The sequence below is a fragment of the Apium graveolens genome, unplaced genomic scaffold (assembly GCF_009905375.1).
Source record: "Apium graveolens cultivar Ventura unplaced genomic scaffold, ASM990537v1 ctg7702, whole genome shotgun sequence".
NCBI lineage: Eukaryota > Viridiplantae > Streptophyta > Magnoliopsida > Apiales > Apiaceae > Apium > Apium graveolens.
Window position 1 is genome coordinate 19,028 of NW_027420556.1, and position 15,022 is coordinate 34,049.

Sequence of the window (15,022 nt, forward strand, 5' to 3'; positions counted from 1 at the left end):
ATCAATTTTATCGTCCCCAGAAGTATCATATCGTGCTATGTTGTTTGCTATTTCTTCCAAGTCTTATTTTTTTTCCTTCGTTTTCGTCTTATTATTCTAATCATTCAAGATGTGGATATTTTTCAAGTCAAATCGATAAGTTATTGCATACAATGGTTTTTTAGAATATAAATTCTACAATTTTATTTAAATACGATGGATTCTTACTATTTTCAAGAGCCACGAGATAGAATCGAAACCAATTTTATGCTTTTCCTTTTTCAAAACTTAAAATTTTCCCTTAAAATTATATTTACAGAGTGAAGGGAAATCTAATCCCAATCCAAATCGTGTATGTATACTATTAAAAAAATTTATTTGTTATTTATTTTAACTTCGAGTTTCGGTTTGGTTTAAAGTTTGAACAAAATTTTACTATTTTTTTTTGCAAATTTCACAAAAGATAGGATCGAACTAAAAATTTCATGGTTCATAACAGTTTTTAATTTACACTTCGTAGTAATAGATAGATCAAGGTACAAACGATCTATAAACATTAGTCCCGACAATTCTATTGTGGCACAAAATTTTAAATATATTTCATAAGATTTTTCCTTCCCGAAATGTTGGTATCCAGTATTTTTAAGCTCCTTCAACTTAATTAGAGATTTATATTTTTTGAAAATATTGATTTTCATTTTCTAATATAACTCTATTTATGAATTTGTTGCAGCAAATATGAAGAAATTGCTCCAAAAAAAGATCGAGTTGCACCTTCAATGACTTGCTTTTGTAGGTAATTTATTTTATATTTATAAAATTTACATAATACTTGTGGACAATTTTTTAAAAGTCAATCATACTCAATCACGTCAATGCATCATGACTCATGAGTAGTAGATTTTAATTTGAAAAGAGTACTATGAAATTTTATCAAATATGTTGTAAATAATTTATCATGCTTTCCTAGTATTTAATATATTTTAATGATACTTAACTGAGTTATATCTTTTTATCTTTAGTAAAATTAGGTTCGGTTTAATAGTTTTCGTCTTAAATTATTTTAGATCTTTTTTTATTTGATGAGGATTTTGGTAAATTAATAAAAACTGAGTTTAGGAGTCCTATAGTGCCTTATATTTTATTTCATCTATGTTGGACTTGGAATTGTTTGTTAAACTTGAATGAATTTTGTGAAACTTATTGAATGGATGTTAAATTTGAAACACATTAAAAGTATATGTAACATTGCAAATATATTTTTTTATGAGAAAATGTCTTCTATTTAAAATGTCTTCTTTTGTTTTTGTTCGGTTGATATCCATTTGTCAAATGCTATATATCGTATTTTCTGTTGGAGTTATAATCTTAAACTTATTTGTTTTTATTATGAGTGATTTGGTAGAATAAGCAGTAGCAAGAATACAGGGATCATGGAGTCTGTTTAAGGAAAGTCATGGCATGTAGTCCTTGATTTTGTGGTAGCCAGTTGTTTAGCTTTCTATATGTAAAAAATTAGTGCTGCAGAATACAAAAATTATTGCATGGTCTTTTGACAAGCACAAACTTTGTTTCTATGTTCTTACTTCTAAACAGCTTATACATGTATCTATAACTGTTTGATCGTTTACAACACTTGGTATCGAGCATTAAGGTTCACAGTGATAGTTCGTGTTTATGTCAAAAGCAACGATGGACCGCAAACAAGATGAAGGGAGGATCTATGGGTTTGAGTTATCCGATGTTAACCAAAAGCAACTATACTGCTTGGGCATTAAAGATGAGGGTGTTATGCAAGCACACGGAGTCTGGGAGGCAATAGAACCAACTAATCTGAAGGCTACGATAGACGAGAGGACTGATAAATTGCCCTGGCCATGATTTACCAGGGAATACCAGAAGAGAGTTTGCTTTCGATTGCAGACAAAAAGAAGGCTAAAGACGCCTGGGAAGCTATCAAAACTCTGTGCCAAGGAGCCGATAGAGTCAAAAAAGCAAGGATCCAGACTTTGAAAACGAGTTTGAATCATTGCAGATGAAGAACAATGATCAGCTTGATGATTTTCTGCATGAGACTCAATGGACTGGTAACAAACATCAGGGCACGTCGGAGAAGAAATAAATGAATCATATGTGGTGAAGAAGTTACTAAGAGCTGTACCAACGAAATTCCTAGCAAATAGCCTCAACGCTGGAGCAATTTGGGAATATGGAGACAATGACGGTTGAAGAGATTGTGGGATCTCTTAAGGCACATGAAGAAAGATTGAAAGGCCATACTGAAGGTGCTAGCAGTCAGTTACTGCTCACAGAGGATGAATGGGCTAAGAAAGAGAAGGATGAGTGTAAACTACTATTGACCAGAGAAGAGTGGCTAAGGGAACTGGAAAAACTGAGCAGAGTCCACTGGTTACATGAAAGGGCGAGGTGCAAGGGATAAAAGCAAAATAAAATGTTACAATTGTAACAATTATGGACACTACGCAGCGGAGTGCAGAAAACCCCGTCGTACTAGAGAAGTGACACAGGAGGTCCAATTGTCCAGGATGGATGATGATGAACCAGCGCTATTATTAGCAAAGCATGCCGATTTAATGTTGTTGAATGAATAGGGGATGCGACCAAAACTCATAATAAATGACAAAGAAAAATGATTGGAGTCTAATGTATGGTATTTGGACATATGACGGGTGCAAAGTCAAAATTCAAGACTTTAGACGAGGGAGTAAATGGTCAAGTCAAGTTCGGGGATGGATCAACAGTCAACATAGAAGGAAAAGGGTCAATAATCTTTAAATATAAAAATGGTGAGGAACGGACACTCCATGATGTTTGTTATATACCCAGTTTGTGTAGCAATATAATCAACCTAGGTCAACTGTCAGAGGAAGAAAATAAAGTCGTGCTAAATGGAGACTATCTGTGGGTTTATGAGAAGAAAGGAGATTTATTGATGAAGGTAAAAAGATCTTCCAACAGGTTGTATAAGTTAATCATTGAGAATGTTGAGCCAGAGTGCTTATTTTATAGATCTGAAGAAGTAGCGTACCTGTGGCACACACGCTTGGGGCACATCAATTTCAAATCCATTGCTTTGATGTATAAGGACAGAATGGTGTATGGGCTACCAAACATTATTCAACCAAAAGATGTTTTTACGGGATGTTTGGTGTCGAAATAAACAAGAAAGTCATTTCCATCGAAATCAAGCTACAGGGCCAGCAAAGTCCTAGAGTTAGTCCATGGTGATTTGTGCGGTCCTATTGAACCTGCAACTGCTGGAGGTAACAAATATTTCTTCCTTCTTGTTGATGATTTCAGTCGTGTCATGTGGATATACTTACTCAAAAATAAAGACGAGGCTTTTAGTGCTTTAAAAATTTTTGAGCGAAAGTTGAGGATGGAAATGGAAAAAAAGTGAAGGTTTTTAGATCAGATCGAGGAGGAGAGTTTTCCTCAAGGGAATTCACTTCGTATTGTGAAGAGATTGGGATTGAGCGGCACTATACGGCCCCATACACGCCCCAACAAAATGGTGTTGTGGAGCGCAAAAATCGAACAGTGGTTTGAAATGGCACGTAGCTACTTGAAAGAAACAAAGTTACCATCAGAATTATGGGGGGAGGCAGTTCGGCACTCAGTTTACATACTTAACAGGTTACCCACTCGAGCTCTGTCTGGACAAACACCTTATGAGGCTTGGACAGGTTCAAAGCCAAATATTAGTCATGTCCGTGTTTTTGGATGTTTGGTGCATATGAAAGTCCCACATGTGCACATAAAAAATTGGATGATCGAAGTATGCAAGTAATTAATCTTGGAAAGGAACCAAGTACTAAGGCTTATCGCTTGTTTGATCCTATAAACAAACGAGTATATGTAAGTAGGGATGTTGTGTTCGATGAGTTAAAACACTGGCCTTGGAATCGACAAAAAGAGGAAGAAAGTTATGCTGGGTCTTTCTTAGTTCCTGAAATGCATACAGATATCGAGCAGTCTCAGCAAGAAGGTGCAGAAAATGATGACATCTGGGAAGCTCGTGAAACAACACCTCCTCACTCACCATCGAGCTACCAAAATTCTGATAACTATGATGATAGCAGCGAGCCAAAGCGGTACAGAACGCTTAATGATATTTACAATAATTCAGAGGTAGTAGAAGTGGAGGACGAGTTACTTTTAGTGGGCCAGGAAGAACCTGTGAACTATGGGCAAGCAGTTAAAAAAAAGGGAATGGAAACAAGTAATGGACAAGGAGATTGAATCCATCGAAAAAAATGGAACTTGGGTACTAACGGAACTTCCAGACGGGCACAAGACCATAGGCCTAAAGTGGATATTCAAACTGAAGAAAGATGCAGACGGAAAAATAGTGAAACATAAAGCGCAACTCGTAGCAAAAGGCTACGCTCAAGAATATGGTGTGGATTTCGATGAAATTTTTGCCCCTGTGACTCGATTGGAGACTGTTCGCTTGTTACTAGCTTTATCTGCAAAAAATCAGTGGCAAGTGCATCATCTTGATGTGAAAACTGCGTTTCTGAATGGTGAAATTAACGAAGAGGTTTATGTGGCTCAACCAGAAGGATATGAAAATGAGGGAAAAGAACATCTTGTATATAAGCTTCTGAAGGCCTTGTACGGATTGCGCCAGGCCCTCGAGCCTGGTATGGGAAACTCAACAGATGTTTGTTGGGACTTGGGTTCAAGCGTTGCCCGTATGAACATGCTGTATATACTAAGCAAGTAAGAGGTGAAAAGTTGATAATCACAGTTTATGTAGATAATCTGTTGGTCACGGGTTCTAATGTGGGCATCATTGAGGAGTTCAAGAAGCAAATGAACTCAAAATTTGAAATGAGTGATTTGGGAAAGCTAACGTACTATCTGGGAATTGAAGTTCAGCAAAAGGAGGGTTATATTAAGATAAAGCAGTCGAGTTACGCAAAGAAAATTCTGGAGAATGCAGGAATGATAGGATGCAATCCCACCAAGTACCCGATGGACCCAAAAGAACAGTTAACCAAAGATGATGGAGGTAAAACAGTAGACACGACTCAGTATAAAAGTATGGTGGGTGGACTTCGTTACCTTGTTCATACAAGGCCTGACATTTCGTATGCTGTTGGCATCATAAGTCGTTACATGGAACGACCAACTGTTCTTCATCAAAATGCTGTAAAGAGGATACTTCGATATATAAAAGGCACGCTTGACTACGGACAGATCTATTCGAAACAGGGAGGTAATAACATTCTAACTTTGGCAGGTAATATTGATGACAGGAGGAGTATGAGTATTGTGGGTATGGTGTTTTATTTAAATGAAAACATGATCACATGGATGTCTCAAAAGCAGAAATGTGTAGCTTTGTCCTCCTGTGAGGCCGAATTCATGGCTGCCACAGCGGCCCTTGTGAAGGTATGTGGCTTCGAAATGTTTTAAGTCAGGTCATGAATGAATGCATAGGGCCAATTGTTCTATACATAGACAACAAGTCAGCTATAGATCTTGCCAAAAATCCTGTTTTCTATGGGCGCAGCAAGCATATTAGTATTCGTTATCATTTCATTCGGGAGTGTGTGGAGCGTGGGGAAATAGTCATAAAGCACATAGCTAGTGAACATCAACGAGCTGACATTTTGACAAAGGCACTGTCCACCATCAAGTTTGAGAGAATGAGGGAACTTCTGGGAGTAAAGGAACTTGTCTGAGAGTTTAAGATTAAGGGGGAGAGTGTTGGAGTTATAATCTTAAACTTATTTGTTTTTATTATGCAATTTTAGTCGTTAGTAAAATTAGGTTTCGGTTCAATAGTTTTATCTTCAATTATTTTAGATCTTTTCTTATTTGATGATGATTTTGGTAAAATTAATAAAAAAAACTGAGTTTGGGAGTCCTATAGTGCCATAGATTTTATTTTCATCTGTGTTGGACTTGGATTGTATGTTAAACTTGAATGAATTTTGGTAAAACTTATTGAATGGATGTTAAATTTGAACACATTAAAAGTATATGGCAAATTGCAAATATATTTCTTTAGGAGAAAATATCTTCTATTTAAAATGTCTTCTTTTGTTTTTGTTCGGTTGATATCCATTTGTCAATGCTAGATATTGTATTTTCAGTATACTTTTTTAGGTTTTCTTATAGCTTGTAGTTTTTACATCATCCAAAAACAAATTTTGCAGTCAAAGATTGCAGCTACCTCTAGCGAGGAAATGCATATCCATCAAAAGTTAGTTAGCAGATAAGTATAGATGACTGTGGATGATTAATTGCTTTGTCACTATGTACAGCTGTCAAAAAATCATGCATAGCTAGTAGTATATAATGTATTCGCAGAGTACATTGAAGATATATAACATTTGTAATCACACTTGTAATATAGAAGAAATTAGAGCAAAAATGATGCACCTGATGAGTTTTTCTTCCACTGCTAAAAAGTTAGATGGATTGCACTAATTTTGCTACTAGCTTCTCCTGGTAATCAATTTTCATCGCCAGATTTATGTAATTCACACACTTCAGTATAGGCTTTGGTTTTTATCATGCTGCTTCATAATATGTGTACACTATTGTAATGATCTTTTTGGTTTCAGTGTGTGCAATCGGAGTTAATAAGCAATCTGCGGGCTGTTCTATCAAATGCAAAGGGTTGGACATGAACTGCAACGACGAGTGCAAAGACTCAGGATATGCTGCAGGAGTTTGCCTACCACCATTCAGGGACTGTTGTTGTTTGTTGAAGAATAGTTATCAGATGGTGTAGAAGAAACTTGCTAAATATTTGTAAAACAGTGTAGTTACAAGTTTACTGCTTTGTTCATACTATTGTATTCACTTTATATATAAAATTTTCAGAGGGTGTTCTCTATCATTGTACCAATGTACACACACAATGGATATTTATATATAAAATTTTCAGAGGGTGTTCTGATACTCATTTTCTTGTCATTTTGTGCAGTAATTTTTTTTAACCTCTTTGGAACGCTATCGAGGCGGGGAGTGGCAAAGGATGAGACGTTAAATGAAATTGCAGCTACTGAATTTAATAATGGATTTTTGAGGGGAACAGAATTTTCTATTTTTTTACCGACAACAAATGCCACTTAAAGATATTTAATGTTTATAAATAATTTGTTTGTCGTCTCATGATGGAAAGAGGTGGAGTCAAGATGAAATGGTGGCTATTAAATTTAAAATAGTTTTGTGCTGATTTTAAGGAGAGAAACATAGTTTTCTAAATTCTCACCAACTGTAGATGTAATTTAAAGATATTTAGTATTTATGAACAAATTGTTTGTCGTCTCATGATCTGTGATTATCAGTGCTTCACTTGAAGTACTTGAAATTTTTGTAACCTCAGAGTACATGCATAATAATCAGCGTAATATGTCTATGACTGATAACTGTGTACATAATTTGTTCAAGGATAAATGTCAGAGAATTAACATAAGTATGCAAAATAAAAGAAGTTCAATCATAATAGCAAATTGTAGTTCAGCTCTGCATCAAGTATTGTTAAGTGATTATAGATGAATAGCTTCGATATTTACTATTTCTAATTTCATGCTTTCGAACACAAATAATCAAATGTATACAATTTATTTAGTTAACTATAACCCTAGTGATAGCCTATAATATCACGGGCCCGTCGGTAAGAGCCCAAGACCCAATAAGAAGGGCTCAGGGACCATTCAGCAATAATTCTGGCAGACCCCAGGACACGTGGCAGTATCACCACCGTCCAGGTAGCCCGGACCCAGAACGTTCCTACGGTCCGGATTCAATAGAACACCAGCTCATCATGGACGTCCACACGTCCTACAGTCCAAAAAACCACACCTACAGTCCATATCAAAAGGTACAGACCCCTAAACCCTAATGGGAAGCCTATAAAAGGCTGAACAAAAGGGGTATAAAAGGGGTATAAGGGGTTACTTCATCTCTCATATACACACACACCACAATATACTCGTATAATTCCCGTTTTACCCCTTTCAAAACCCTTTCTAATTTTCACGCCGGAGGTGCCGCGGGGACGCCACCCCCTCCGGTTCTATTTGTAGGTTCCCACCCTATAGCTACACCGCACGCCGCCGTCATTTCTGTCCAACCGGAGTTCGGGTCCGGGTTCAACAAGGAAGGGATCCCAGGGTGATTCGGGATTATCAACTAGTTTATATCTCAGTTGTGTATAATTTTATTTCTTTCAGTCGAGCTAAAACATGTGAAACTATTAACTATTCATGTTTGTGACCGGATAGAAACCTCATATTAGCTTCTTTTGTATTAAACATAAATGAGTGAGAACCATCCTTGTAGTAAACTCATGAAACCCCAAAATATACTATTTACTTATCATTGCTCACAGAAAGATAAAGTTTTTACGAAGATAATATTTAAGATGTCGGTGAATTCGGTATACCTGAACTATTTTAATGCCTTTTTAATGAAGGAAATATTTAAAAATATTAGTCTTTTTTTGAAAATGAATAATATACCACACAATAATATTATCAATGCGCCACCTTTATACTCAATACGCAAACATGTTGTTATAACTTATTTCGATTATCTGTAGTTGAGTAATTATAATTGAACAAGTAAGCTCACAAGCGGATAGATAGAGATGAGGGATGGTGGTTTGTCCGTATGTATAGTGGTCAATACCTCATATTTCATTAGTTATCTGTAATTGAGTAATTATAATTCAACAAGTAAGTTCACAAGAGTATTTTTTTCATTGCCAAGGAACTTTTGTGACATGGATTACACTTATTTTGCTAATCGTCTTGGTTGGTATAGTTCATCACTGAGTTTTCATGCATACGCTTGTGTGCCTTTTTTTCCGTATGTTGCATGTGCACAGAAGCGCACACTGCAAGATCACAGTGTTTATATAACAAACTTGATGTCCAAGGTTATATCCAAAATATCATGGTGCATTTTTTATTTTATAGCCTTTGATGTACATCATTAAATGTATCTGCATCTGCGATTAGAGAGAAAGGAACAATTGGAGAATGTTTTGGAAAATGCGCAGACTTGGGGATTGATTGTGATGAGTTATGGAGAGACTCAGGGTTTCGTGGAGGAGGTTGCATTCCTATACAGAAAGATTGTTGTTGTGTTTATTCTTAATTAAACTATCATCCAAGAATATGTATCAAAGTCATTTCTCTGTACAAGTGTTAATGTGCTTTCAATGGCTAATTGAATAAAATTAATGTGTGGATGTTCTGATTTTTCGTCCGTAGTCACTCTGCAGTACTTGTTATGACAATTCACAAATGAAGCATTAAGTTTTACTACTAAAAACCAATTTTCTTTTTAATAATTTGTCATTCCTCTTCCTAATGGACAAAATATTCAAAGGGAATATGTATAGCTGTGAACACAATATATGATTAATACATGTAATATAAGTGTGTGTGAATAACAGAAACCAACTAAAAGGATATGAATGACAAATTCTCGAGTTCAGTCGGATAACTGTCTCCTTAAAACTATTACGGCCGTTATTGTATGTGCGAGTCGTTAGTCTCCCAGATAAAACGAGAAGACGACGATGTTACGCAAACAGCACCTTCGGTTAACTAGAAGAGCAACTGTGTGTTGTATATCAAATGAATCAATAACCCTAAGTCTGATACGATATTATATAAGCTCGAGGAAACGTGTGCGCTACTCCACGCATAATTAATTAAAATGCATTAATTATTCAGTCGGTTAATAAATCAAATCTGTAATTGAATCTGATTATTATTACCTCAAATCAATTATAATAATTCGTAGTCAAAAGGAAATTAAAATTTTAAAAAGCCCAAAACTAGTGGAAATTAAATTAGCAAAATTAGTCCGTGATTATTCAGGTCAATTTTTTGCTACATTCGTGTCCGCACATCGCACACGCGGGAAAGCTCGAACGCTTCGCAAGCCTCAGATTGTTCCTCGAAAGCCCAAGATTTGCACCCTTGCGCGCGCACATAGGTGTTGGAGCAATACATAAGTAACACATTTTAACAATAAATAAGTGTTTTGCTATATAAAGTTTATATAAAGTTATGGATGCTCCTTTTGCAAAACCAATGTGGGGCTTTCTTTTCTTCCACAAATTTATCATTACTAAGAGACTAACTTTGAATGATCATATTTCATCCATCTCTAAGTCATTTTGAGTGATTCAAAATGTCTCAGAAAGCTCTCTCTGAGGAGAACGTATTCCAAGTGTCACTCGTTGCGCGCATGCAACATTTGTCCACTCAACTTATGACTCAAATTGACTTGATAATGTGGGACTACTACCCACATTTTCCAACAATAGCATCATTGTGTAGTTCAGTCCGTATAACACTTTAAATTTAGACTTTCAGCTTAAGATGTTAACAGAGCTTATGTGGGTTCTTACAATTGCTTCAAGTTAAATATGAAAGTGGTCACTCAAGTGAACGGATATATGGTTGTGAACAGTATTCTTAATGGTATCACTTGAGTTGTCATAATAAAAATCAAAACATACTCTAATATATGCTCGAGAAGTAAAGTAATCTTTTATCGAGTTTTATATATTTTTCTTGAATGCTAATACAACCAAATTGAAGTTCGTGATTTCTAGTATTTTAGATAATAAATTTGAAATTTTATAATTTTAATAACTAATAATTTTAAACTTTGTAATTATTTAATTTTATATTAAATAAATTTCTTATAATCTAGAAATAATATATAAAATACTAAAATTTATAATTTTTTCATTTGGTTGCGCTAGCATTCAAGAAAAATGTGTACAATTCAACAAACAGTTAATTTTACTTGCCGAGCACATATTATTAACTTTTACGTGTCAATATATATAATTAAGGAGTTGGACACCTGTCGCTATATTAAAAAGCCGTGTGTTTTAGCAATGCCATGAACATTAATTCTATGCCGCCACGTTTCTTGTTCTTTTTTTTCTTTTTCCCGAATTTGCTATTAATTTCTATAAATCTTTTTCATCTATCTCATTTCCAAATGTCTTAAATTTGTACCATTATTATTTTCCCGATCTATTTCTCTATCCAAAACTCTCCTTTCACATTTTCTTACAAAATTAGATTTTGATTCACATATAACTTCAACTCTTCAACCACTTATCAATTTTATCGTCCCCAGAAGTATCATATCGTGCTATGTTGTTTGCTATTTCTTCCAATTCTTATTTTTTTCTTTCGTTTTCGTCTTATTATTCTAATCATTTCAAGATGTGGATATTTTTTCAAGTCAAATCGATAAGTTATTGCATACAATGGTTTTTAGAATATAATTCTACAATTTTATTTAAATAGATGGATTCTTACTATTTTCAAGCCAACGAGATAGAATCGAAACCAATTTTTATGCTTTTCTTTTTCAAAACTTAAAATTTTCCCTTAAAATTATATTTACAGAGTGAAGGGAAATCTAATCCCAATCCAAATCGTGCATGTATATATTAAAAAATTTTGTTTGTTATTTATTTTAACTTCGAGTTTCGGTTTGGTTTAAAGTTTGAACAAAATTTTACTATTTTTTTTTGCAAATTTCATAAAAGATCGGATCGAACTAAAATTTCATGGTTCATAACGGTTTTTAATTTACACTTCGTAGTAATAGATAGATCAGGTACAAACGATCTATAAACATTAGTCGACAATTCTACTGTGGCACAAAATTTTAAATATATTTCATAAGATTTTTCTTCCCGAAATGTTGGTATCCAGTATTTTTAAGCTCTTCAACTTAATTAGAGATTTATATTTTTTGAAAATATTGATTTTTATTTTCTAATATAACTCTATTTATGAATTTGTTGCAGCAAATAATGAAGAAATTGCTCCAAAAAAGATCGAGTTGCACCTTCAATGACTTGCTTTTGTAGGTAATTTATTTTATATTTATAAAATTTACATAATACTTGTGGACAATTTTTTAAAGTCAATCATACTCAATCACGTCAATGCATCATGACTCATGAGTAAGTAGATTTTAATTTGAAAAGAGTACTATGAAATTTTATCAAATATGTTGTAAATAATTTATCATGCTTTTCTAGTATTTAATATATTTTAATGATACTTAACTGAGTTATATCTTTTTATCTTTAGTAAAATTAGGTTTCGGTTTAATAGTTTTCCTCTTAAATTATTTTAGATCTTTTTTTATTTGATGAGGATTTTGGTAAAATTAATAAAAAACTGAGTTTGGGAGTCCTATAGTGCCTTAGATTTTATTTTCATCTGTGTTGGACTTGGATTGTTTGTTAAACTTGAATGAATTTTGTGAAACTTATTGAATGGATGTTAAATTTGAACACATTAAAAGTATATGATAAATTGCAAATATATTTCTTTATGAGAAAATGTCTTCTATTTAAAATGGGTCTTTTTTTTTCTCTTTTGATAGTAGGTGTGCAAATTATTTTTCCAATGAACTTGAAAAAAAAGTGGATGGGTGACAAGAACCTGTAAATATGTTTCTCAGGAGAAAATTTCAGCTATTTGAAATGTGACTTTTTTCTGTTTGGATAAGAGATTTTATATATACATATTAAGGAACTTTTTGATAAAATGGGGATGGGTTACTGGAACTTGATGATCATAAATAATGAAATGATTTCAGGACCTTCAAGCGAAACACTTCCGCAAGTGTGAGACTCAAATTACGCTTCAATCTTTGGGTTTTCCGCTTTAACTTTTAATTATTAAATGTTTATTTTATATGAAAAAATTATATTTACTCGCATTTTATCATAATATATTTAATGTCAATAATTTATTATAAAATTACACCATTAATTAAATTAAATCGATTATTATAAGGAATACTGATTGGTAAATCGCTTTTTGATAATGCATATTCTCTAGATGCGTCTCCTCCCAAATAAATTTGTTTTTCTTCGGTTGATATTCATTTGTCAAATGCCTATATATCATATTTTCAGTATACTTTTTTAGGTTTTCTTATAGCTTGTAGTTTTTACATCATCCAAAAACAAATTTTGCAGTCAAAGATTGCAGCTACCTCTAGCGAGGAAATGCATATCCATCAAAAGTTAGTTAGCAGATAAGTATAGATGACTGTGGATGATTAATTGCTTTCTCACTATGTACAGCTGTCCAAAAATCATGCATAGCTAGTAGTATATAACGTATTCGCAGAGTACATTGTAGATAACACTTGTAATCACACTTGTTATAATTGAGAAGAAACTAGAGCAAAAATGGTGCACCTGAGTTTTTCTTCCACAGCTAAAAAGTTAGCGATATGGATTGCACTAATTTTGCTACTAGCTTCTCCTCGTAATCAATTTTCATCGCGAGATTTATGTAATTCACACACTTTAGTATAGGCTTTGGTTTTTATCATGCTGCTTCATAATATGTGTACACTATTGTAATGACCTTTTTGGTTTCAGTGTCTGCAATCGGAGTTAATAAGCAATTTGCAGGCTGTTCTATGAAATGCAAAGAGTTGGACATGAACTGCAACGACGAGTGCAAAGACTCAGGATACGCTGCAGGAGTTTGCCTACCGCCATTCAGGGACTGTTGTTGTTTCTTCTAGTAGTTAAAATCAGGGACTGTTTGTTCAAGAATAGTTATCAGATGGTGTAGAAGAAACTTGCTAAATATTTGTACAACAGTGTAGTTACAAGTTTACTGCTTTGTTCATACTACTATATTCACTTTATATATAAAATTTTCAGAGGGTGTTCTCTATCATTGTACCAATGTACAATGGATATTTATATATAAAATTTTCAGAATACTCATTTTCTTGTCATTTTGTGCAGTAAATTTTTTTTAACCTCTTTGGAACACTATCGAGGCGGGGAGTGGCAAAGGATGAGACGTTAAATGAAATTGCAGCTACTAAATTTAATAACGGATTTTTGAGGGGAACAGAGTTTTCTAATTTTTTACCGACAACGAATGCCACTTAAAGATATTTAATGTTTATAAATAATTTGTTTGTCGTCTCATGATGGAAAAAGGTGGAGTCAAGATGAAATGATGGCTATTAAATTTAAAATAGTTTTGTACGGATTCTTAAGGAGAAAGAAACGGAGTTTTCTAAATTATCACCATCTATAAATGTAATTTAAAGATATTTACTGTTTATGAACAACTTGTTTATCGTCTCATTATTTCTGTGATTATCATCAGTGCTGCACTTAAAGTTCTTAAAATTTTGTAACCTCAGAGTACATGCATAATGATCAGCGTAATATGTCTATGACTGATAAATGTGTACATAATTTGTTCAAGAATACTTGTCAGAGAATAATTAACATAAGTATGCAAAATAAAAAGAAGTTCAATCATACTAGCAAATTGTAGTTCAGCTCTACATCAAGTATTGTTAAGTGATTATAGATGAATAGCTTCGATATTTACTATTTCTATGCTTTCGAACACAAATAATTTAATCAAATATATACAATTTATTTAGTTAACAATAACATTAGTGATAGCCTATAATATCACAGGCATGGCGGTAAGAGCCAAAGGCCCAATAAGAAGGGCCCAGGGACCATTCAGCAATAACCTTGGCAGACCCCAGGACACGTGGCAGTATCACCACCGTCCAGGTAGCCTGGACCCAGAACGTTCCTACGGGTCCGGATTTAGTAGTAAACTAGCTCATCATGAACGTCCACACGTCCTACAGTCCAAAAAACACACCTACAGTCCAGATCAAAAGGTACAGACTCCTAAATCGTAATGGGAAGCCTATAAAAGGCTGAACAAAAGAGGTATAAGGGGTTACTTCGTCTCTCATATACGCACACACCACAATATACTCGTATAATTCCCGTTTTACCCCTTTCTCCTTCATAACCCTTTCTAATTTTCACGCCGGAGGTGCCGCGGGGACGCCACCCCCCTCCGGTTCTGTTTTGTAGGTTCCCACCCTATAGCTACACCGCACGCCGCCGTCATTTCTGTCCAACCGGAGTTCGGGTCCGGGTTCAACAAGGAAGGGATCCCGGAGTGATTCGGTATTATCAACTGGT

General features: G+C 34.3%; 1 protein-coding gene across 1 annotated transcript; it reads left to right on the forward strand.

Moving 5' to 3' along the window:
• The first annotated feature begins 3,780 nt into the window (after positions 1-3,780).
• LOC141704306 (uncharacterized) lies at positions 3,781-14,730 on the forward strand. The gene is made up of 7 exons (XM_074507552.1): positions 3,781-4,222; positions 4,287-4,697; positions 4,754-5,400; positions 6,133-6,217; positions 6,582-6,713; positions 13,421-13,552; positions 14,495-14,730. The coding sequence occupies exons 1-7, from the start codon at positions 3,781-3,783 to the stop codon at positions 14,728-14,730; spliced, it is 2,085 nt and encodes a 694-aa protein (XP_074363653.1).
• The last annotated feature ends 292 nt before the right edge of the window (positions 14,731-15,022 follow it).

Coding starts and splice junctions, on each gene's coding strand:
- LOC141704306 (XM_074507552.1), top strand. CDS start 3,781: ATGCAAGTAATTAATCTTGGAAAGGAACCAAGTACTAAGGCTTATCGC. Junction 4,223..4,286: donor AAAAAAGGGAATGGAAACAA/GTAATGGACAAG, acceptor CGGAACTTCCAG/ACGGGCACAAGACCATAGGC. Junction 6,218..6,581: donor GAAATGCATATCCATCAAAA/GTTAGTTAGCAG, acceptor TTTTGGTTTCAG/TGTGTGCAATCGGAGTTAAT.